The sequence below is a fragment of the Rhinolophus sinicus genome, linkage group LG13, assembly GCF_036562045.2.
Source record: "Rhinolophus sinicus isolate RSC01 linkage group LG13, ASM3656204v1, whole genome shotgun sequence".
Lineage (NCBI taxonomy): Eukaryota > Metazoa > Chordata > Mammalia > Chiroptera > Rhinolophidae > Rhinolophus > Rhinolophus sinicus.
The window spans coordinates 2,461,504-2,487,421 of record NC_133762.1 but is presented as its reverse complement, the minus strand read 5'-3'; the positions used below and the strand labels follow the sequence as shown (position 1 = coordinate 2,487,421).

Genomic DNA, 25,918 nt, shown 5'->3' with positions numbered 1-25,918 from the left:
AAAAAAGGCAAAATGCCTCCCAGGCCTGAATGACTAAATACTTTTCTTCTTCAGTCAAAGTGAGAAGCCTGTAAATAACACAGATAAATGATGCGACAGTCCCTTTACAGCTGGCTGCAGCCCTGCTCTCTTCCTCTGGGACCACATCGCCATGTGACAAGTCACCACGGATTTCCAGAACACACCAATGGCCAGGGCCCCAAAACCAATCAGTCCCGTCTGTCCTTTCGTCTCCTGGGGGATTCTAGCTAAACCAGAAACAAGTGACAAAGGAAGTTTCCCCCTCCTTGCTCAGCTAGTCACGGCACCTATCAGCGGTTAACACGAGAAAACAGCGACGGTTGCAACCAGAATCCCGCCATTTCCGCAGCAGACACGAAATGCACTGACTGAAGACAGGCCCCGTGAGTCTCCGGCTGGTGGCTGGACTTGTGCAGTGCGCAGCCTGTGGGGACAGCCCATCTGTGGCATTCACAGGGCTATGGGCAGGAAACTGACTTGTAAGGATTTGAATGGAAATACCAATCTTTGGATTCAAATGCTTCAAGAGAAGACATTGGCAAGCTTTTTCCATAAAGTTCTAGTGAGTAAATATTTTGGTCTTTGCCGGCCTCCCCGTCTCTGTGGCTACTTCTCCACTCCACTGTTACATTGCAAAAGCAGTAGCCACGGACAATTGTCAGTGAATGAGTGTTGCTGTGTTCCGATAAAACTTTATTTACACAAACAAGTGGTGGGCTGTAGTTTGCCGACCCCTGCCCTAGAGCAGCTTTGCTTTTCAGAATGTACATCTAAGATTAATTGCATGCACACAAAATATGCGTGCACGTGGAAGGGAACAACACTAGAGGCTACCCAAGGCTGGTGGAATTTTTAATTTGCTTCATATTTTAAAAGCTATCTTTGCTATGTTATTTTCAATGATGACATTGATGCACATATGCGGTAGTTTTATCACCTTGGGCATGCTTGCAAGGAGGTGCCACCTGGCCCCCTATGCCCCGCTGTGCCCACTCTGCGGAGGGCTTACCTTGCTCCCTTTGCTGGTCTCTCTGCTCCATGGACACGAGGGCAGAGAAATGCGCTTGATCATAGGCGAGAACCAGAGGTGAGCAGTGGCACCTGTTGGGAGGCACCTCCAAGGGCAGGTAAATCCCTCCGAACGGGATCGGGGCGAATGCTGTGGACACAAATGAAGGTGAGGGCGTGTGGAGCGGAGGGGACACAGACGGCACCCTCACCATCCGGGACCAGGTGGGCCCCAGTGCCCCCAAAGCCGAGCCGAGGGCTGAAGTGGGGAGGCCGCTGTCCACCCCGGAGGTTGTGTGAGGGCTGAGGGAGAGGCACATGCAAAGCGGCTCTGGGAGGCCAGGTGACAGGCAGCTCTCCTGTCCTTTCTGCGTTCTCCCCGGTCCTGCTTCCACCCCAAGCTTGCCCAGCGACGTCATGCTTTCCGTCTGCTTCTACCACGGGTGTAGTTTGCAGAGGGCTGGGAGGGGACTGGAGTGGCCGAGTGGCCCTGGGCCAAGATAGGCACTGCTCAGGGGTGTCGGCTCTCTGCTGCTCTGGGCTCCAGGGTGGGGGCTGAAGGGCCCCGGGGTTCAGTCCCTGCCCTCACTTGGCCAGATTTCCCAAGGCCGCCTGCCAGCAACACGCAAGGTGAAGAAATGGCTGAGAGCAAACCTCCTGCTGCCAGGTAGGAGAAAGACGCAAGTGAAGTGAGGAGAAACGAGGAGAAATAAGATGACCTGTGTCCACGCAGAGGGAGGCTCCGTGGCCACGGGGCGCTGCTCTTATGCGGCTGTCCCTTCCTTAGCTGCGATGTGAGCTTTCTGGGTCACGAGTGAAACACATCTGTGTGATTACGGGTACACTTACCTTCTCCCCCTGAGTCCCGCAGCATCGTATCTGCTACGACAACGATTGGCCTCCTCAGTATATGGGCCAGGACGAAAACGTGGAACTCTTCCAGGCTCTCGTACACGGGGTCCTCAGCATTGTCCATGCTAGGAGACAAATGGCAGCCTGTCACTGGGCTGCAGATAGAATGCCTCCCCTCCAAGCTCACCTCCATGGAGCCTGGATGTCACGGCCATCTGAGGCCACCTCACTGCCATGCCCTCCAATGACTGCAAACACAGTCCCAGCCCCCATCTCCACCCAGGGTTGGGTGGTCTCAGGACACGCGTGGGAGAGAACCTGCCTGTGATGGCTGCCAGCCACCTTTAAGTTAAGGTCTTCCTGGTGGCCGAGGCAGCCCATTCAAAGTATGTGGCAACATGGGGGGTGGTTCTCTGGGAGTGATTGACAAGGACACAGCAGGAGTGGGAGGGAGGAAGGCCTCCGTCTGGTTCCAATGCTTGGGCTGAAGCCTTGCCCACTAGGGCGCAGGTGTGCCCGGGCACGTGTGAAGGGCTGGTGGGGCCCATTGCTACCAAGATCCGAGGGGCTTTCTAGGAAATACCCTGACAGGAGGGGGTGGTGAGGCTGCCAGGATTTCAATCCTCAGTGCAGGAGGGGAGGGAGTGACTGCATGGCCAAGCCAGGCTCCTGGGACCCTCCCCAGCCCCGGCAGAGAGTGGGATGCAAGAAATGCTTTCACTCTGGACTCTGAGACATTTGGGCAGAGGGTGGCAGCCTGATGGCCCTCAGCCACCAGCTACTCCACAGGGATGGAAACATCGAGAGGCAAGAGCCAGTGCCGACATGGTGAGGGGGCCTGCCAAGGTGGCATGTGGGCTTGTTCCTGGGCACTCAGATTGGGGGGACCCAGAATTAACTGGGGGAGGTCTGTGAGGGCTGGGGCAGCTGGGCCAGAGGCAGCCATGTGGGGTGACGTGGGGACACAGCTCCGCACACACAGCCCACAGCCAAGGGTTTAACCAAGGCCTTGAATCCTTGGGAAGGCATCTCAATCACCCGGGGAGTTTTTCTGTTGTTATTGTACCTATTTATTTTTGTCGTGTTTCTTTATTTACTTTTTTGGTGACTCGATATACCTTATTTTAATACTTAAAAAAAAATTGGCAGCCACCGAAAGCTCACGAAGTTGCACATATAGTATAAATAACGTTTTTTTTCCTGAACCATTGGAAAGTAAATCTCCAACCTGAAATCCTATCACCCTGGTAGAGTTTAGTGAGTGTGTCCTATGAATGGGACTTTTTCCTATATACCCCCAACGCAGCCATCAAAATCAGGAACATGTTCTAGTACTAACACACTAATGCATCTAACTACCATGACGGACCCCCGTCACCGTCTACCAATTGTCCCAATAGTACCATTCAAACACAGGTTCCAGCTGTAAAAAAGTAATATCAACGAAACCACTTATAAATGGAGTCAGAGCTGCCATCCCAGAGGAACTGTCTTGAATGTCTGATGCCTCAAACCTTTGGAATGCTAAAACAGGGCAAAATAACCTCTGCACTGGGCCTAAAGCAAGACTGTGTCTCAAAGACCTGTTTGCAAAGACAGCAAGAGGGCAGATATTATGACTACTGGACTGATGGCTCGTGGGCTGAAAATTAAAAACATTGTCTAGGGTTAGCATCACCATGTTCGCTTATCTGCACCAATAGAAATGCCTTCCTTCTGTGATGTAATTGTCCCCTTCCCCTTCTCATAAATACCGATTGCCCTGGTCACCAAATCGAAACACCATTTGGGCTGCGGCGTGAATCCGTGTGTCCCAATAGCTGTTCTTACTGATCTCAAAAAAATGCTTGTTGCCTCTGACCTTGAATGGCCTTTATTTCTAGGTTGCACAGCTCAGGCAGCACGCTGCATATAGTTGGGGTGTCTCTTTAGACTCCTTCGGTCTGGAACATTACTCAGGGTATCCTTGACTTTCATGACCTTGACCCTTTTGCTCAGGTTATGCTGTGCCCTTCTTGAGGTGTCCTGTTAGGAGGCCTGGGCCTGTAGGTGACATGGACATGGATCGCTCCGCCAAAGCCAGGCTTCATCCCACAGAGTTACTTATTGCCCCTCCATGACAAATAAGCATTTTGTGGGGAAGAACTCTGCACCTACATGCATGTTCCACTCCTCACCAAACCTGACACATTTATCGATATCACTATGGACTCCTGGTTTTTACTTTAGACAGTGGGTTATTCCATTAGTGTGATTATTTTGATGCTCACATATTCCCCAGTTTGGCCAGTGTGGCTCATTCAAGCTGGGTCCGTGTCCTGTGACAGCCCCCATCATTCTTTAGAGCACCGTTTTTGCTTTCCAGCACAAGAAGATGGTCCAGGTTCATCTTGTACCCTTTCTGCCTCAGCCCTGGATTCAGCCATTTCTCCAAGGAGCCCAGTTTTTTTAAAAATAGTGAATAACAGTGTTTAGAAGACAAAATATTATTATTACTATCAGGATGGTATTCCTCCTAGATTCATTCAGTAAGTAGAGCTAGGGGATGTGTGTGTACATACTCACACACATACATAGATATTTTCATTTGTCATCTAGCTATCTATCTGAAACTTGGAGTCCACAGATACCTGAAATTCCATTCTAATACCCCAAAGTTCATCCTACTTGGAACTCCCTTCTCTGACAGTGGGACACCTGGTTTGTATTCATTTTAAACTATTTCCTTACTTCTTCAGTCTCCTGAGATGCAAGCAATCCCCTGCCTCTACGTCTACCCCTCTCCTGAGTTGTCTCCTTCTCTGACGCCCTGCCTATGGTCCTCTGTGTCTGCCAAGCCCCCACCTTCCCACAGCAGATGCCCACCTTGCTTTGCCACCCTTATGGCTTTAGAGATAAGTTTTTCAGGAAGGGCAGGGGAGTGGAGGAGTGTTTTAATATAACACATATGCCAAATATCAACTCAATGCTCTGCATTTTGAAACCTCCCAGGTGACCAGCCTCTGCCGAGAGGAAGCTGCTGTGTGCATGAGGTCAAGTGCTTGATCATTGCTTGTCCCTGTCACTCAATCACTCACAGCAAGTGGAAGGTTGAACAAGACAAAAAGCAATCCAGAGAGGAGAGAACATGGGGTTACAACCTGCATATTTGAGAGAAAAATACCCTGACCAGAAATGTGGGGTGCTGTTCCTTCCCTAATGGATGGAGAGGTCAGCACTGGCAGGAGATGAGCTGTAATGAGTCAGAGATTAATGCTGAAAAGAAGAAAGGGCTCTCAGCCCCGGCTGTGCAGTCGCACCTTCACTCCGTGATGGGACACTGGTGTCTGAACAGAAGGGACCCCACAGCAACCACATCTGTGTGACACCAGGCTTGCTTAATGATATTTGACTTTTAGTGTGACGTCTTGAAGCCAGCGATTGGATATTCAGTTGGGAAACACCTCAAACCTGGTAGCCGGAGGCTTTGGAGCCACTGAGTCCAAGGGCCGTAGGCGGGAAGGACCACAGTTAGGTGCCACCTCCAAAGGCTGGCTGTGCCATGAGCACCCGCCCCCCTCCACCCACAGTGTGGTGTGATGAGCTCCAAGGAACATGGCGACACAGCAAGTGTGAGCTGTGCGCCTCTGCCTATGGGGCCGGGTACACTGACCGGAGTATCTAGGAGGGTCCGGCCATTGCCCACAACTTTCCCGAGGTTTTGTTTCTCGCAATCTCAGGGGGTTGTGAGCTCCCCAGCACCACTTCTTGGGCTGTCCCTGGGCGGCTGGGAGCTCAAGGTGACCTTGGAGAGCAGGGAGGGGGCCGGGGGCAGCACTTACCCCCCACCCGAACCACTGTTCTTGCTGAAGTGTGTTCGCGGCTCGCTGGATGCCAACTTCAGCAGCTCCGTCCACTCTCGTTCCCACTCCTCCTCGGTGTACAGCAGCCCTGACTGGCACAGAGGAAGTGGCTTCAGGAGGAGGCAGGCGGGCCTCCTCCCCCACCCCCCCAGGGCAGCCTGGGCAGCCACGCTGGACCTCTCTGCTTGGTCCAAGCCCGACCAGAACCCAGGCTGAGCACACTTGTTAGTGGTCACTGATGTCCCCATTTACTATGGACAATATTTTTTCAGAATCCCTGAACTGTACCTTCAGTGCTGTCGGGGGACCACCCAGCAACACGGGTCATTGCCCGGGGGCGAGAACCACCGACTGAACCTGCTCCAGGCCTGGGGCTGACCACTGACAAGCTTAAAGGGATAACGGGCAACTTCCATCAGAAAGCAGGCAGATCCTTCTTCCCGGAAGCGAAGTTCTAAGCACACAGGGGCTGGGCCTGTGGGCAAGGTCGGGGTCACACAACCTGGCAGCTGCATCCAGGTTTCCAGCTGCCACCAGCAATGACCGGATGTCGGTGACCATATAATTGTCATCCAAGCCGGGCACCTCTGAGAGTGAAGGTGGCTGGTTTTCATTATTACGCCAGGACAGGTGGTGTGAGTGGCCGTGTGTCACTGTGCCAGGGTCTGAGCTACTGGAAGGGCTCATCAGTGGCTTTAAATGGGAGAGACCTGCTCTTCCCGAAGCCACTTCTGCCTGATCTTACAGATGGACGTGGCCTTGGGGCCCAGCTCCAGACTCCAGCATGGCCCACGGCCGTGCCTGGTGTGGGTCCCAAGTCCTACACACGCCAGTGGGCACCGACCTCCTTGTTCTGCTGTGTCTGCTGCCACCGCCACCTCCGCTTCAAGGCTTCTCTCTCGGCCCCCGTCCTCATCATGGTGTAGAGTGCTTTCCGCAACACCAGGTCCCGGTCGTGAAAACCCCACATTCCTGCAGCGGGAGACCCATAGAGAGGACAGGAAACAGGGCATGAGGAGGCTGCCGGCCACGAGGCAACTCAAGCCACCCCAACTTACCGGGCAGGCCTCCCGTGTCCGCATGCACAAGGGGACTCGTCAGTCACTGTTCAGTGCTCATGTCAGCTGGCAGTCCCCTCTGCTCTCTCTCCCGAGATCTCCTGTCCACGCACGTACGTGAATGGAGGAGCACGTCCCCTTCTCAGCAAAACAACAGTGCTGATGCTGAGTGCTGCCTCCTTGGGACCTTTGGCAAGTCACTCTCAGTCTCTCAGCTTGGCTTTGAGGGACCTGCTTTCCCCACCCAGGTCTTACGTTTGAGTGAGAGGCAGCCTATGGGGACAAGTTGGTGACATGTCCTCACACAGAGCCCCTGGCTTCACCTAGGGCTGGCCTGCAGCCCTGTGGCATCTCAACCTCCTGAGAAGCAGAGCTGCACATATCTGGGCCCAGGACAGAGCCTGCTCCCCAGGGGGAGGCTGTTCCCGACCCGTTGCAGGCCGGTGCTGGGTATGAGGCGTGATGAGGACAAAGCAACCAGCTCATCAGATGTGGCCAGACACCCAACCACCAGAGGTACGGCCCTGGCTACGGGCAAGAGTGGGGTAGTCCGTCCATCCATCCATCCATCCGTCCGTCCGTCCATCCATCCATTCACCCACCCACCCATCCACCCATCCAGTCATCCATCCACCCATCCGTCCGTCCGTCCGTCCGTCCGTCCGTCCGTCCATCCACTCACCCACCCGTCTGTCCATCCGTCCGTCTGTCCATCCATCCATTCATTTAATTGAATCCCATCAATTCTACCTAATTAATCCCACAATATTTTATAATTAGGCGTGAGGCACCCTTCCAGGTGCTGGGACTCCCTACAGCAGTGAGAAGGACAGACTATGCCCCTAAAACCTCACAGAACACACCTTTTGGGGAGGTGGGGCAGCCATCAGGGGAGCATGTCATGGGAGGAGAAGTAAAGCTGGGTAAGAAGACAGAGTGTGGGTGGTACAGGTCATGGCGTGAATGGTGACATCAGAGCAGACTCAAGTGGGTGAAGGAGGGAGCTGGGTCACTATCCCAGGTGGAGGGAAAGGCCAGGGACCACCTGAGGGGAAACGATGTGGCATATTTGAAAAACAGCAAGAGGGAACGGTGGCCAGAACTGGGACAGAAGGGAGGTGGTAGAAAGTGAAAGGTGAGCTTTCAAGTGAGTGGAAGCCTCTGGAGATCTTTTAAAAGAGGAGTGAACAGCACTGACCGATACTTCTAAAGGCTCAAGTTGGCCGTGTATCCTTTAGTGCAAAGATATGCACTAACCAGGGGCTGCTGCGGGCTTCCCATCAGGTGAGGCTTTTGTACAGAGCAAGGGAATGGCGACCAAGGATCGTTTCATAAACAGGCTCGGCTGACCTTACTCCTCCCTCAGACCTGCCTGCTGCCGCCTCCCGGGGTGCTCCCAGGCAGGGCGAGCCCCCCGGGTCCTGTCTAAGCTCCTCGTGTGGGCGTCTCCTGCAGAGAGGGTCTCCTGGTCCCATAAATGTCTGCCCACAAGCCTGACTCCAGGATTCCTGTCACTTATTTCTGTGTGTATCCAACCCTAGCTCGATGTCAGGCCTGGTCAGCAGGTTTAATGGGTAGTTCTGGTGAGTGTCATGTGGCTGTTTAGGGCAGTCCCACTCCTGTGCAGTGTAGCTATTTGAGTCTAAAAGGAAAACAAAGGACCACCGGCCCTGAGCCCCGGGCTCGGCCATGGCCCAGCCTCTGGCAGCTGGAGCAGGGCAGCGGGTGGACCACCCCGCTCACAAGGAAACGCCTGCCATCAGACGAGGCCGAGTGGTGTGTGGCCGTCTGATTTGGGGCCTTGCCCACCCGAGCTGCTGTTTCTGAAGGACAAAGGCGTTTGCACACCTGAGACTTTGCAACGAGGCTGCTGGTTGACAGGGGTTTCTTCTTTTATATTCTTTCCCCAAGTTTTATACAGAACACGGAGAAATATGTTCCATAATCAGGGAATAGTTAATATGCTATGAGGAAATGTGACACAACTGCTAAAAATGTGGTTTTGAAGAATGAAAGCACGGAAAATTCGCAGTAGCATTTTAAGGGGGAAATGTAGAATTCCAAACTGTGGACATGGTGAGATCATAATTTCACTGAAGAACAGACCAAAGACTGGAAGACAATACACCAAAATGCTAAAAGTGGCCATCGCTGGGTGGTGGGATTGTTGAATCTTATTCTTTTGCCATGATGAGTGTGGAATCCTTTCATACTATAACAGATAGAAACGTGTTAGCTTTGAAACAGGAAGGAGCTGGTAGGTGGTGCCTATGTTTCCCTGTCACCCCTCTCAAGCCCGTGGAATGCGGGTGTTCCCCTGGTTCTTGGCCTCCAGCTTGTCTGGGCCTCTGGGGGCCCTTCCCAGACCCCATGTGTTTCCCTCTAAGCCTTTTCAGGGTCCTCCCAGCCCACCTCTTGCTGAATGGGCCTCACTACAGGTCTGATGGGTGGTCTGGGGCCCTGCCCTTGCTCTGGGGCACAGCATCAGCCATGGTTACCTGGGGAGGTGAGTTTGACCAACAAGGACCATATTCCCACTGAGGGTCCCTCCTTGGAGGGAGACCCTCTACTTCAGGGCTGATGAGGTACAACTGGCCCCAATGCCGGTGTCCCTGGCACAAACCCAATCCTGCCTGTCGACACGGATTCAGCCTTGTGTATAAGGCTGGGTCTACAAGGATAACAAGCTCCCAGAAGGCCCACCATGACCCTCACTTGTCCACAGTGCCACCTGCTGGCTAGCTTTCTGTGACCAGGAAGCTCACATCTCTGCTAAAGGAGGTTTCTGACCTCTCGGCTGTGTGTTCTGATTGTGCTGAGTCCCCTGTAGTACATACATCTGCCTTTTTGTCAGTCCAAGTGCATCGACTGCAGTCAATATGGTGGCCCCATACCTGGCAACCTCATGTACTGCTCTCCAAACTTCCTGCTTCAGCCCAACTGAGCTCAGCCCCGCCTCCAAATGCCCTGTTAATTCCTGCCTTTATGCGCTATCCATGTGGTCTCCCTGCCTGGAACGTCCTCTTTTATACTCTGTCAAGTTCTTCAAATCTCAGTAAATGCCACCTCCTCCAGGAAGTCCCCCTTGATTGCTCTAGATTATGCCCCCTAATCCCCATCCCTGTAGCTCCACTCAGGCCTCCTTCTATCATGACAGGTCTTTTCTCACATGTGCTCCATGTCCCCCCCCCCCCCCCAAGCCTGCCAGGTACTTGACAAGAAGGCCTGGGGTTGCTGGGGACTCTCTCAGAAGACAGTGATGCACGTAGCTCTATTTAGCGTGTGCCTGTCCTTTCACGACGCACAGAGCAGGCCTGGGCACTGCCACCCGCTGTCTACACTGCGGAGCTTACCCAGTGAGGCAGCGTGTAAAAGGCAGTTCCCGTCCCCTGTCGTAGCCAAAGGGAGAAGCCGTTTACAGCTCGTACACACAGTGGACCACCAGTTCAGGCGACCTGGAACAGAAGCTCATGTTAGAACAGAATCCCAGAACAGGCAGGAACCATCGTGAGAGTGTTTGCTAAGGAAGCGTGAGCATCCATGGGGGTTTTCTAGAGGGTTGTAGAGAGTCTCGGTGGGAAGGTAGGACATTATGGCTGCTTTTTCTCAAATAAAATACAGATGGTTTTCTTCTCTAGTATAAGAGATGGCCAAATCCTCCCATCCATTAGCAAGAGGATTAATTTAAAAAAAAAAAAAAAACTCAAGACGAAAGCCTTCTCTTCTTTAATCTGGGAATGTATTTTACACAAAACATAAAATTTATCTTTCATAATTTCTTTGAACAATGTTTCCCCTCCTGAGAGTTATTTTTTTCCTTGAGTTATCCTTCCTTGTTGATGCATACATACATTTGAAAGTATGGTTTACATTTAATTTCATACATACATCAAAACCATTAGGACTACTTAGGTATAGTCATGTTAAATTGCATTAACACATCTCAAGACTTCTGCTTCCAGGAAGATAGACTAGACATACTTGACCCTATTCTTTCCACTAAATACCACTAAAACCCCTGGTCATTATGTGTAAAACAACCCTGGAAGACTGAGCAGTGGAGAAATCAGACTGGCTAGGAACCTTGGGAACTGAGCCACTGCATGGCGGTAGGCTCCCTGATGTTCTTTTTGCCGCACAAATCCCACACTAGATACTGGAGAAGCTGGCAACCTGGAAACACCAATGAGGGCAGACAAAAAAAAAAAAGTAAAAATCAAGCTCTCTGTAGACTGAATACCAGGAAAGGTGCAGCTTAGCAAGACAGCAAACACTTAGACAATAATTGCTCTATTTATTCCAGCCAAACACCACAGAAAATATTGTAGCCCTACCTACCACCACTCTCACCACCCAAGGCCATGTGGGGAGCCAAGACTTTGATTCTTACCAGACTGTAACGAGACACTCACCACCCATTCCCTCACTGCCAGGTGGTGTCAGAGAAGGCTGAGTGCAGAGCCAGGACTGGAGATTCCACTCCCTATCAATGGAGAACATTGGGGAGTCTGGACTTTACACCCATCTGATGGCAATGAGGTGCCCCCCTCCCTCTGCCTGGCAGTACCACGAAGCCCATTCCACAGCACATGTCAACAAAGCAGAGCAGAGAACATGCACTTCCACCCCCACCTGGCAATTATGAGTCGACGGCCCCCTGCATAGAGTGGTATCAGAGAAGGTCTGCTAAAACACAAGATTTAAATAAAATCCGGAGTCTTATAACTTAATACCCAACATATACAATTTTCAATGGAAAATTAGTTATACCAAGAACCAGGAAGATCTCAAACGGAATGAGAAAAGGCAATCAACCAACACCAACACTGAGATGACAGAGACGTTAGAATTATCTGACAGAGATTTTAAAGTAGATATCACAAAAATGCTTCATAAGCAATTACAAACATGCTTGGAGCAAAAGAAAAAAACAGAAAAGGTAAAGAAAGAAACAGAAACTCTCACCCCAAAACTAGAAGACACCAAGAAAAAACAAATAAGAATTTTGGAACTAAAAAAATAAAAATAAAATAATAACTGATTTAAAAAAGTCAATGGATGTGCTCAACAGCAGAATGGAGAGAACAGAAGAAAGAGTCTGTGAACATAGAGATCGAACATAGAAATCACCCAATCTCAATAATGAAGAGAAAACAGACTAAAAATGATCAGACTCATCCGGGACATGAAGGGCTGTCACAAAAGATCCAGAATTCATGTCACCAGAATCTCATAGGACAGGAGAAATAGGGTAGAGCTGAGAAAATTATTGAAAGAAATAATCACTGAAAATTTCCCATGTTTTACAAATAAACAAACAAAAGCACCTATAAATTTTGATTCAAGAAGTTGAACAAATTCTAAACGGAAAAAACACATGGTAATTCACGCCAAAGCATATCATAGTCGAACTTCTGAAAATTAAAGACAAAGAAAAAAACCTCAAATGCTTCTAAAGAGAAACAACACCAAAACAATTGTAATGACAATGGATTTCTCATCAGAAACTATAGAGGTCAGAAGGAAATGGCACAATATGTTTCAAGTGTTAAAAGAAACAAACTGTCAATTCAGAATTCTATGTCCAACAAAAATATCCTCCAGAAATAAGGGAGGAAATGGACATATTCTCAGATGAAGAAAAACTAAGAGAATTTGTTTTTAGCAGACCGACCTTAAAATAATGGCTAAAGGAAGTTCTCTAGACAGAGAGGAAATGATGAAAGGAGGAGTCGTGGAACATCAGGAGGGAAGAACATGAAAGAGTAAAAATATGAAAAAGTGTACTAGACTTTCCTTCTCCTCTTGAGTTTTCTAAATTATGTCTGATCGTTGAAGCAAAAATTGTAACATTGTCTCTATATTTCAATGTATGCAGAAGAAATATTTAAGACAATTATAAATGGAGGCGGGTAAAGGAGCATAAAGGGAGGTAGGGTTTATATGCTTCACTGAAAGTGGTAAAATGTCAGCACCAGTAGGTTTTGATAAAGTGTGTCTATATAATGTAATACCTAGAACAACCACTAAAAAGGCTATACAAAGAGATACACTTAAAAACCAATCCTATACAATCTCCTCCAGAAAGCTGATACCAAAACCAGACAAAGAAAGTACACATAAGAGAAAAGTACAGATAAATACATTTCATGAATATGATACAAAATTCTTAACAAACTATAAACAAGTAGAACACAGTGATATATAGAAAAAAGTAGACACTATGTCCAAGTGGGGTTTATGCAGGGATACAAGGTTCAATATTTGCAAATCAATCAATTAATATAATTAATTCACTATATTAACAGTTTACATAAGAAAAATCACTCAATCATATCATCAATGCAGATTAATTATGGTTCAGTTTTATGAAAATGCTTTTGTCCCTCTTATGGCTGACTTATGGGAATAAGAGGTCTAGTTGTGATTAGGAGATGATTGGAAAAAAAAAGGGTAAGTTATAGGAACTGTGATGGTATAGGACAATTTTGTGATGGTGGAGTGAGTGCAACAACCCTGGCACGTGGGGAGGGAACATTCTAGACCCCAAAAGTAAGGGGGAGGATGGTACACTGATAATGTTGTTTTTTAGAACTGTCACTGCAGACTTCCACGTGAAGAAAAATGCTCTGGTGTGGATCTCCCAAAGGGCTGCAAGTGCCTTAAATGTACCGGTGTCCTTCTTCTGTGACCCAGGAATCTCAGCTCCTCTACGAAACCATCAAAGGCGAAGTTCTTAGCTTGCAAGCAGAATAAAAGCTCAGACGTCTCATAGTTCTTGACACAGAGCTTTTCAGAAATCTCATGAGCTAGAGAGTTCACTATCCACTGGGGGAGGAAGGTCCCACAAAAGACAACAGGATGAAGTCAACATATTAGAAGACCAGGAGTGAGCAGGAAGTAGTCTGGGTCCTATGAGGAATGAAACCCAGCCTCAGCTCAGCAGTCAGATCGAGGAAGGGACTCAGCTGTCGGCGGAGGGAAGGGTGAGCCCCCTCAGAGGAGGATGACATCATTTGGAGCTGCTACAATTTTATATTCACAATGTCTAGAAGTCAATCAAAAATTATTAGGTATGCCAAAACAAACAAACAACAAACAAAACAAATCCAAACCAAATAATAAACCAAGAAACAAGAGTAAATGGCTGGAAACCAAGAGGGGAAAATGAGGTAACCAAAAAAGCCACACAAGTGATTCAGGTTTTGAGGTTAACAGACAGGAATTTTAAAGTTACTATGATTAATATGTTCAAGAAAACAGAGCAAATGGGGCAGAATCAATATTTAAATCTATAATGATCAAAATTTTCCAAAATTGATGAAATACACAGATTTTAAAAGGTTTGTAAATCCCAAAAGGAATAAGTAAAAAAAAAAAAACCAGGGCCGGCCCGGTGGCTCAGGCGGTTAGAGCTCCATGCTCCTAACTTCGAAGGCTGCCAGTTCGATTCCCACATGGGCCCAGTGGGCTCTCAACCACAAGGTTGCCAGTTCCATTCCTCAACTCCTGCAAGGGATGGTGGGCAGCGCCCCCTGCAACTAAAATTGAACATGGCACCTTGAGCTGAGCTGCCGCTGAGCTCCCGGATGGCTCAGTTGGTTGGAGCGCGTCCTCTCAACCACAAGGTTGCCGGTTCGACTCCCTCAAGGGATGGTGGGCTGTGCCCCCTGCAACTAGCAATGGCAACTGGACCTGGAGCTGAGCTGCGCCCTCCAAGACTAAGACTGAAAGGACAACAACTTGACTTGGAAAAAAGGTCTGGAAGTACACACTGTTCCCCAATAAAGTCCTGTTCCCCTTCCCCACTAAAATAAAAAAAAAAAGAAATAAAAAACAAAATACCTAGGTATAAATTCCATGTAAGACAGGTGATGTCCAAACTGAAAACTACAAAATGTTCCTGAGAAAATGAAAAGCAGATTTAAATAAGTGGAGAGATTTATCATGTACATCGATAGACTCCTTATTAAATGATACCAAATTCTTCTCAAATTGATCTATAAATTTAACATAATCCTAATCAAAATCCAAGAAGGCTACTTTTTAAAAAATTGACAAATCGATTCTAAATTGACATGGATATGCAAGAAATCTAGAACTATACCCTTGAAGGAGAAGGAAGTGGGAGGGTTCGTTAATTCCTGATTTCATAACTCATCAATTACAATGTTATAGGAATCCATAGTGGTGGTGTAAGGAAGATAGATGAATGGAGAAAAGCAGAGACACCAGAAGAGAGCCACACATTTATGGCCACTTGAGTTTTTTTTATAAAGCCTCTTAGGGCTTTCAGTGGGGAAAGGAAAATGTATTTTAACAAATGGTGCTAGAATTAGTGGATATTTGAAAACAACTTCAATGCCTACTTCACACCATCAACCCGCATTAACCTAAGGTGGAGCACACACATAATGTAAAAGCTAGAGCTACAAAGATTCACAGACCTAAGTATAAAAGCTAAACCTATAAAACGTCTCAGAAAAAACAAATAGAATATGACTGGAATAAGCAAAGAAAAAAAACCATACATTTGACTTCACCAAAATAAAAAATTTCTGCCCACTAAAAGACATCATTATAGGGGCCGGCCTGGTGGCTCAGGTGGTTGGAGCTCTGTGCTCCTAAAGCCAAAGGCTGCTGGTTCGATTCCCACATGGGCCAGTGGGTTCTCAACCACAAGGTTGCTGGTTCGACTCCTCGACTCCCACAAGAGATGGTGCAACTAAGATTGAACACAGCACCTTGAGCTGAGCTGCCGCTGAGCTCCTGGATGGCTCAGTTGGTTGGAGTGCATCCTCTTAATCACAAAGTTTCCATTTCAATTCCTCCAGTCCAGCAAGGGATGGTGGGCTGTGCCCCCTGCAACTAACAACGGCAACTGGACCTGGAGCTGAGCTGCGCCCTCCACAACTAAGACTGAAAGGACAACAACTTGACTTGAAAAAATCCTGGAAGTACACACTGTTCCCCAATAAAGTCCTGTTCCCCACCAAAAAAAAAGACACCATTATAAAATAAAAAGGCAAACGACTGGGATAATATACTCACAAAACATACATCTGGGAAAGGATTTGTACCTGCATATATTAGGAACTCCTGCAACTCAGTAAGAACCAGCCAGCCTGATAAAAATGGGCAACAGATTTAAGACACTTCCCTGTGAAGGGTTGCAAATGGTCACAAAGAACAAGAAAAGATGCTCAGTTATTAGTCATCAAGGAAATGCAAAGTTAAACCACAGTAAGTCCTCTCATTCCCACTAGAGTGGCAACATTTAAAAGGCTGACAATACCAAATGTTGAGGATATACATACCTGGGACGTTCCTGCTTTGTTACTGGGAATGTACAATGTCACATTGATTTTGGAAAACCTTTTGGCAATTTCTAATACTGTTAAACATACACCTACCATATGATCTAGCAATTCCACTCCTGGGTATTTACCAAAGAGAAATGGAAACGTAAGATTTGTACAAGAGCATTCCTAGCAGCCTTATTTCTCAACAAAACTAGCTGCTTTCAAATCTCGGACTGCATCAACAAAATAACCAGCACTCAAGAGTGGCCTCAGGCTATGTTTTCCAGTGAATCTGGGTCAAGACACCCTTAGTCACTCACTCTTTCTCAGGAAGCTTCTGGCGGATGTACTGCACCAAAATGAGGGAAAGGAAAAGCAGGGGTAGATGGGAAATGGGGTGACAAATGCAGGAAAGGCTAAGGCAATCTGCGGGAGGGAGGAGACAGAAGATGCCACTCTCCTGTTGGGCTACTTGAGCACAGAACCGCTTTTCAAAAGAAAGTTCAGGCATACACTGGGCACACGGCAGGTTGGGTTCCACACCACTGCAATGAGTGAGGATTGCAATAAAGCGAGTGGTAATCATTTTGCTGGTGGAGCGTCTCGCCTTCAATTTGTAAAACATGCAACATCTGTGAAACGCCATAAAGCACAGCACAATAAAACGAGGTGTGTCTGTATCTACAAAAAGGATATACATCGTGCACCGCTTAACGACGGGGTGACGTCCTGAGAAATGTGTCCTTAGGCCATTTTGTCACTGTGTGAACATGACAGAGGCACGTACACCAACTTGGATGGCCCAGCCCACTGCGCACCTGGGCCTTGCGCTCCTGGGTTACAACCACAGACAGCACGTCACTGCACAAAACAGCACGAGATGAAATCACGCACAAGAGAAAATGATGGGTGAGGCTGCTGCCGGTGTAACACGGTTACTGTTTACAGCAGACTTTTTTATAAGTAGGAAGAGACCACTCTAAAATAACGATAAAAAGTATCGCCGAGTAAATACGTAAGCCAGGAACATGGTCGTTGTGGGGGCAGAGCCCCAGAAAGTAGTTTACAGGCTCTCGGCCTCACGTGGAGGGGTACTGGCTCGGGTAGTAGATGGCCGTCGGCTGTGGCCGGTTGGCCGTCAGCTGTAGCCATTGAGCCATTAGCCACTAATATAACTGCTGCGGCTACGAAGGAGAGCCGAGGAGAGTGGAGGAGACTGAAAGAGAGTCGTCGGTGGGTTGCAGACAAAACGGACAGCAGGTCGCACATCCAGTAAACCCAGCCTCCAGTGAGACCGTAGTGGTATGACTCCCCTACCTATGGCTCCGTGGGTGTTCCTTTTGGCCTCACCATATCCTGCGTTCTTGTGTGGGAGCGGGAGCAGAGACCCGCAGGATCTCCCGCATGACAAATGGCGCAGCGAGCAGGGTATGGTGTCGGCTGAAACTCTCCGGAATGTACTGGAGCAGTTTACACGTATAAAAGCTCAGCTTCGTAAGCAGAGTGCGGTGCCGGCCAAAACCTACCAAAGCATGGTGGAGCGGTTTGTGCGTGTGAGAGCCCAGCTTCGGGAGGCCCATGAGGAGCGACACCGGGAACGGGAGGCGCGGTCTGCCTGGGAGACTCGAGCCTCCAGCTGGCACACCACCTTCTTGGGCATAGAAGGCGGTGTCCTCCTTTTGTTGATCTGCTGCGGCCTTAGGGTCCGAAGCATGTGGATAGCTTACAAGGAGGCCTCCACCCACTCAGACACCTGCCACGGTGAGCAAGATTCCGACCAGGTAGGAATGGCGTCTGACTCTGAGCAGGAGGATGTATGGCCCCCACACAGTATATGGTGTTCGGTGGCCACTGTTCTCAAGAGTTGGACCCCCAAGGAGGGGTGGGAGGAGATGGACGGCTCTCCAGACAGCGTGGAGAGGGCCCTACAGGCTCTGGCTGAGCAGTTGCCGGAGGAGGAGAAGGCTACAGCCGGCCTGGGCTGGATGTTCCTCACGGCTTTGAGTCTCAACACGGAAAATGTGCTTAATGAAAGGGCCCAGGTGCCTGACCAGGTGTCCCGGTTGGGCGCTGGAAGCCGGGTCCGCCTGTTAGAACAGGGGCCCCAAGGTGGAGACTCTGAGGCAGAGGAAGCAAGTGGAGAAAATGTACCTCCCAACCCCCAAGCCCGGCCCATCATGAAGCACAAGGTAAAGCATGAGCAACCTTTGGGCCCAGGCGTTGCTGCCGGCAACCCAGCTGTGACTGAGTTCACTACCTACACCCCATACACTCCCACTGAGTTGCAGGAGCTGGGAGGCGGTACAGACAGCGCCCTGGAGAGCCAGTCTCAGCTTGGCTGTTACGTTTATGGGATGAGGGAGCAGACAGCATTCTCTGCTCCCCAGGCGAGATGGAAAAGCTAGCCTTTGTGACAGTGCATCCATCCCTGCGACAAAGGTTACAAAACTGCCATAGGTTGGCCAACAACCAGGCAACCATTCTCTAATGGCGTGGCTCACGGCTGCGTATGGGAACAGGCTGGCGAGCTGCCAGACACTGTGAGTCAATGGCAGTCATATACAGAACTTACGCAAATAATCCGTGAAATGGGTATGAGACATGCTATTTTTAACCTCAACATGCAGGGCCCAGATGACGAGCTTTTACTGCCAGCATGAGAGATCTGGTTTTGGACACTGCACCTGCAGTGCTTTTGGATCCTTGGTTGCTATTCTTACACCGTATGTAGGGCGACGGATCCATGAAGTTACAACTGCCATGGCCAGCCTAGGGGATGTTGAAAGCGGAGGCGAAGGAAGTTAAGACAGGAGGTCCGCACAGTTGAGACCTGGAAGCCCAAACCAAAGGTAAAGGGGCGAGGTCGCGGGCCTCAGAGAGTAACACGCACAGATGTGGCGTGATCTCGTGGCAGCAGGGGTTGATCAGGAAAAAATAGACCAGCAACCCAATGCACTCCTGCTTGAACTTTGGAAACAGTTGCGTCCGGAACAACAATTCCAGAGAAACATAAAGGAGGAGTCTGGGAAAGCACGACCCGTGTCCCTCCAGGACTTCATGCAGCCGCTTGAGGCTGATTCCTTTCAGCTTGATTAGGGGTGGGGCCAAGGTACCCGGTCAGAGGGGACGAGCAGGGACCGGAGGCCCCACGTGGAACTGTCCATACATTGGTCCCCTTCGAATGTACAGAGGGTTTTGGCTCTAGTTGACACTGGTGCTGACTGCAGTCTCGTTTACGGGAACCCAGAACTGTTCCCTGGACCAGCAGTCTGCATTGATGGCTACGGGGGAAAAACTGTGACTGTGAAAGCCGTTTCCTTACCACTGGGTATAGGAAGGCTCCCTCCTCGTACCTACAAGGTTTATGTCTCCCCCGTTCCGGAGTATATTCTAGGGGTGGACGTGCTACATGGCCTCAGCTTACAGACGTCGGTAGGAGAGTTCCGTCTCCGGATCCGGGTGGTGAAAGCAGTGACACGCGGGCATGCTCACCACCCTCCTCAAGCGTTGCCACAGCCCTGGCGCGTGGTTACAGTGCGACAGTACCGCCTGCCAGGAGGACAGGAGGAGATCGGTCGTACAATATTGGAATTGGAGAAGGCACATATTGTGAGGCCAACGCACAGTCCCTTTAACTCCCCAGTATGGCCTGTCAAGAAGCCAGATGGGACCTGGCGAATGACTGTGGACTATAGGGAGTTAAATAAGGTGACGCCACCCTTGCACGCTGCAGTGCCTTCAATTCATGATTTAATGGATCGTCTGACTGTCCGCCTGGGGACATATCACTATGTAGTGGACTTGGCCAATGCTTTTTTCTCCATTGACATTGCACCCGAGTGTCAAGAGCAGTTTGCTTTTACGTGGGATGGGCGCCAGTGGACTTTTCAAGTCCTTCCGCAAGGATACTTGCACAGCCCCACTATCTGCCACGGGCTTGTGGCCCAGGATTTGGCACAGTGGGATCACCCATCCTCTGTGGCCTTGTTTCATTATGTTGATGACATTCTGTTAACCTCAGATTCTCTTTCTGATTTAGAGCAAGCAGCTCCCTCTCTTCTCCGCCACCTGAAGTCACGCGGCTGGGCGGTGAATGAGGAAAAGGTCCAAGGCCCTGGCTTATCCGTCAAGTTTTTGGGTGTTGTGTGGTCGGGTAAGACAAAGGTTATACCTGAGGCAATCATTGACAAAATACAAGCCTTTCCCGGCCGACCAAGGTCTCCCAACTGCAGACGTATTTGGGTCTGCTAGGATATTGGCGGGCATTTGTACCCCATTTAGCACAAATGGCAAGGCCCTTGTACAATATGATAAAAAGGGGCCTCATGGGATTGGACAGAGGCTATAGAGCAAGCCTTCATTGCCACAAACGGGCAGTGCAGCAGGCACAGGCTCTGCAAGTAGTGGACCCGCCCATTTGAACTTGATGTTCATGTAACCCAAGAGGGGTATGGATGGGGCCTCTGGCAACGGCAGGAGCGTCTCCGGTTGCCAGTGGGATTTTGGTCCCAATTATGGAAAGGAGCGGAGGTCCGCTACTCTCTAATAGAGAAACAGCTGGCTGCTGTGTATGCAGCCCTAGTGGCCACAGAAGCCATCACAGGAGCGTGTTGGTTAGAACAACGTATCCTGTCCAGGGGTGGGTCCGTACGTGGACCCAGGGACCCAAAACGGGGTGGCACAGACCACCACCTCGCCAAGTGGGGTGCCTACTTGGAGCAACGTAGCACCCTTAGTTCAAGCCCTTTGAGCACAGAGCTACAACAGGTCCTGGGGCCTGTGGAGCTTGTAGCCCAGGCTGAGCCAAGTGCTCTGCCTAGAGGGGAGGACTTGGAGCCCTCGCCCTACAAAGAAGGACAGTCCCCAGTACCTGAGGATGCCTGGTTTACTGATGGTTCTAGCCGAGGGCTGCAGCTGTTTGGACGGCTATTGGTGTGCAGCCCAAAACAGACACCATTTGGTTTGATACTGGGATGGGCCAGAGTAGCCAGTGGGCTGAATTATGGGCTGTGTGGATGGTAATCAGCCATGAGCCTGGGCCCCTAGTTATTTGCACTGACAGCTGGGCAGTGTTCCGGGCCTAACGCTGTGGCTGCCTACATGGAAACACCAAAACTGGTTGGTGGGACACCGTCCACTGTGGGGTCAAGCCATGTGGCAGGACCTCTGGGACCTAGGGCAGAAAAAGGAGGTGACCTTAATGCATGTCACAGGTCACTCCCCCTTAGTGTCCCCAGGTAATGATGAAGCAGACGCCCTAGCACGGGTACGATGGTTAGAGCGGGCTCCTGCCACTGATGTGGCCCATTGGCTGCATAGGAAATTGCAGCACGCTGGAAGCCGAACCATGTGGCAGGTAAGCAGACGCTGGGGCCTGCCTTTGAAATGGCAGGAGATAGCAGATGCCTGCTATGACTGTGCTGTCTGTGCCCAGGACAGCCCCCAAAGGCGGAGGCTCCCCTGGGAGACACAGCAGATTACGCGAGGGAGGGTGCCCCTCACTCGCTGGCAAGTGGATTACATTGGACCCCTGCCTAAGGCCCGCAATGCGATATATGCATTTACAGCAGTGGACACTGCTACGGGGTTGATGTTTGCTTGGCCCTGTCCGGCTGCGGATCAGCGGCATACAGTAGTCGCCCTTACACGGCTGTGTGCCCTCTATGGGCGCCCCCAAGTCATTGAAAGTGACAGGGGTACCCATTTTACGGGGCAAGAAGTGCAGCGCTGGGCTGCCAGGATGGACGTGCAATGGTTGTTTCACACCCCGTACAATCCACAAGCAGCTGGCATGATTGAACGTTATAATGGTCTTTTGAAGCAAGGTCTCCGGGTGTCAAAACACCCTCCCACGATGCGTGACTGGGCCTCGCGTCTATGGGACGTCCTGAGAGTCCTGAATGAGAGACCACGGAAGGGAGGGCCCGCACCAGTAGAAGCTCTGCTACATCGAACGGCCGCTCCCATTCAATTACAAGTTACCACCAGTGAGACTCTGTTAAAGCCAGGCTACGGCAGAAATGGGAACATTTTGCTGCCAGCACCCACATGCTTGAAAGCAGGGGAACGGCAGCAATGGACTTGGCCCTGGCAGGTCAAAAGCCCCCACTGTCGGTGGTTGGGTCTGATAGCCCCATGGGGGGCCGGTTTGACTCATGATTTGCAAGTGGCGCCAGGGGTGGTGGCTGAGTGGCCACCTCAAGTGACTGTAGTATACAGAGGTCCCGATACCGGGATGATTTTGCGAGGAAACTATGTGCTCTCACTATGGCCTATTATGGGGTCCCCTGTTCTGTTACATGTTGAAACTATGCAAGGGACCCCAAGCACTGCCATAAAGGTTTGGTACCACAAACCGGGAAAGGTGCCAGTGGCAGCAACCCTCCTTTCCCAGGACAAGAAGCTGGCATGTATCCTCCCAGATGGAAGGGATTTGCCATTGTTGGTTCCTAAGACTACCGTTTCTTTTCGTCCATAGGTGTCAGTAGGCTAATATGACACAGGGACCCTCGCGGAAGACGCTTGTCGCGTACATTGTGAGGCGAGAACCTGTAGGGGTGGAGTGTGGGGGCAGAGCCCCAGAAAGTAGTTTACAGGCTCTCGGCCTCACGTGGAGGGGTGCTGGCTCGGGTAGTAGATGGCCGTCGGCTGTGGCTGATTGGCCGTCAGCTGTAGCCAGTTAGCCAATTAGCCGCTAATATAACTGCTGCGGCTACGAAGGAGAGCGGAGGAGAGTGGAGGAGACTGAAAGAGAGTCGTCGGTGGGTTGCAGACAAAACGGACAGCAGGTCGCACGTCCAGTGAACCCAGCCTCCAGTGAGACCGTAGTGGTATGACTCCCCTACCTATGGCTCCGTGGGTGTTCCTTTTTGGCCTCACCATATCCTGCGTTCTTGTGTGGGGAGCGGGAGCAGAGACCCCGCAGGATCTCCCGCATGACAGTCGTTTATTACCATTATCAGCTATTTTGTACTGAACATAACTGTATGTGCTTTTACACGACGGGCGGTACAGCAGGTGTGTGTACACCAACGCCACCACATACACGGGAGCCATGCGTTGTGCTATGACCTTACATGGCTATGATGTCACTGGGAGGTAGGAATTTTTGAGCTCCATTATAATCTCAAGGGACCACTGTCATATGTTTGGTCCACTGTTGACCAAAATGTTGTTATTCGGCGCATGACTGTAGTGCCTGCCCCATCCAGTGGCGGGTGTTACCTTACAGGTTTTGCGACGTGAACTTCATTTCACATGTCTTGGATTACGTGATAATTCTCTTAAAAATTGCTTCAAGCTTAACAATGGTTTTATGTTTCTACTGTTATATGAAACTACTAGTGATGTATTTTTTTTTTATGGGGGGAGATGGAATATAAATCACCTCTCAGAGCTTTCAACTCGTTGTGGAATTTCAACCAACTGAGAATGTTTATAATAGATATTTCCAACAAGTGGGGAAAACATGTAATAAAAAATTGTTTTTAGGAAAGAGAATATTACTAATAGGATTGGGATGGTTGGAGGGGCGTTACATTCTTTATGTTCCAGCAAGCCATCTGTCATTATTAAAGATTAATTTTCATAAAGGTCGTTGTTGTTTCAGTACATAAACAATGAAATATGAAGGATGGCACTGGAAATACCATGTTTCCCTGAAAATAAGATCTAACAGGAAAATACCCCCTAATGAGTCTTTTGGAGCAAAAATTAATATAAGACCCAGTCTTATTTTCGGGGAAACACAGTGATACTAGAAAAGTAAGGCCCTTAGAAGTACATTTAGTTCGGAGCCAGAGAGTGATTGTCTAATAGGGTGGGACATTGACAAAGTTTAATGTAATGAGTATTTTGTTTAAACTGGAAGCCTTTCTGTTCTGCAGGGCTTTCTGGTTAAGATTCAGTGACTACCTTTTCATAAGTGGATTTATTAACGCATAATAATTGCACCCTTAATTCTAAATGAAAACGTATTAAAACGAACGCTGCAACATGAACTAGATGAGATCTATTATATGAAGACACCAAGAGTGATGCCCACCAAGGGGCATATTCTCACGGCTCACACCTCATCTCACTACAGCTGCAGGAGGAATGCCGTCTAAGCGCACTGGCTGGCCGGCCGGACACGTCACTGGGGATAACGTGCCAGCATTTAGTTACCTCCTTTATTCCTCGGCTGTGAAATAGCAACCTGTCCCACTTGACTTTGGCAAAGCTGTTTCATAAACGTCGGGGCTGGGAGATACTAAAACTGGGTGGCCACAAAGTGGAAGACAGTTCCAGGATTCTTGCTTACAAGACTCCAGAGTGGCTGTGCCACCTGAACGCCTGACACGTTCATCCTCAGAGTTGGATCTAAGCTGCCAGTGGCTCCTGGTGAGAGCCGGTGAGTGCAGGGGGTGTTTGTAGAGAAATGGGGAAGGGGCTGGGAGTATGCTAATGAGGCATGTGGTCTGCATTTATGGGCAGACCCGTGGTTTGCCCGCCCACCCAATAGCTTTCCCTCCTGTCCCTGCACACAGAGCCCTGCTCTGTCTGGTGTTTTTCAGGTGAGAGGAGATTCCTGGCTTCCCTGACTTCTGAAATGAATGTCCACAACAATTGTTCCAGACAATTGTTGCCATTCCATGCCCCTAACGAGGGGCCAGTGTGGGCGTGGCCAAATGCTGTCCCTTGGCCCATGAGTTGTAAGAGGAAATCGGCTAGGGCAGCGATTGGGAAAGTGTTGCTCAAGCTTCAAAAGGTACTTACTTAGTTAGGGTCTCTTCCTTGCCACCCTGGACGATGTCAGGATGTGTGACCGGACACATCTACAGCTATGCTGTCCCCCAAAGGCAGACAGCACTGACCCACACGGGACAGAGGAGCAGGGAGCTGGTGTGCCTGGGTCCTGGATGACACTGAGCAGCCAGCTCTATCTGTCCCATGGAATAAAGACAGAGTCAGGCTGGGAGCGCCTGCTGGCTTCATGTCCCTCCTGCTCACAGCAGGACCTGCTCTGTGTGGGGGTACATATTCCCATTTTACAGATAAGGAAACTGAGCCTCAGAGAGCGTTAATAAACATGCCCACAGTATCCTGAACCTTAAAGTAGCCATTGCTGGTCCAGGGCAAAACCAGACCATGAACAAAGTTGGTCTCATTCCATCAGAGGTGGCTGAGTTGGTGACGAGCCAGTTTTAATTTCTCTGCACCGGTATGATTTCATAAAATATACTTTAGTAAGTAGGGGAGTTGAAACTCAAATCTAAGTTTGCCTGAAGTCACAGACCCATCTTTCCACCCATTCTCCCTTTCTGGCTCTTGCTGTCAATCTCTCTTGCTTGTTCCTCTCAGTCTATTTTTTTCTATGAAAAATTTGAAAAGTGCTGACAGCAATACACCTCTCATCCAGGACCAAGCGAATGTCACCCTCTGTTATATCAGCTCCATCTTTTTCCTTTTGATGTAAAAGAAAAAAAGAAAAGAAAAGAAAAGAAACCCCACTAAAGATCAAATTGAAAGTTCCCTTTATGTGCCTTCCCAATTTTCATTCTCATTCCTCCTTCCCTATGAATTTGGCAACTTTTTCATTACATAACAGGAAGACAGATCACTTATACCATTAAGTGTTGAAAAATGCATTGTGCACAAGCCTTGTTTCTCTGGTTTTCACACCAAAACCTTGTTATTTCTGTTTCTCCCATATCCCTCCCCCCTCTGTCTCTGTCTACCCCTGGGATTGCCAGTGTTCAGGCAGAGCAAGCTCACCTCTTTCTCTCCCACAGAGCACGCACATCAGACAGAATATACTGCTCTGGCCTCACTTGGTTCCAGCCACTCTTCCAGA

At 49.5% G+C, this 25,918-nt stretch overlaps 1 protein-coding gene across 1 annotated transcript in view; it reads right to left on the bottom strand.

The window, feature by feature from the left end:
- OTUD7A (OTU deubiquitinase 7A) overlaps window positions 1–25,918 on the bottom strand; it is a 211,626-nt gene that overhangs the window by 11,226 nt on the left and 174,482 nt on the right. The window contains 5 exon segments of the mRNA XM_074318359.1: window positions 1,031–1,180; window positions 1,879–2,006; window positions 5,703–5,815; window positions 6,568–6,695; window positions 10,135–10,236. Of these exon segments, the coding sequence (XP_074174460.1) occupies window positions 1,031–1,180; window positions 1,879–2,006; window positions 5,703–5,815; window positions 6,568–6,695; window positions 10,135–10,236 (621 nt within the window).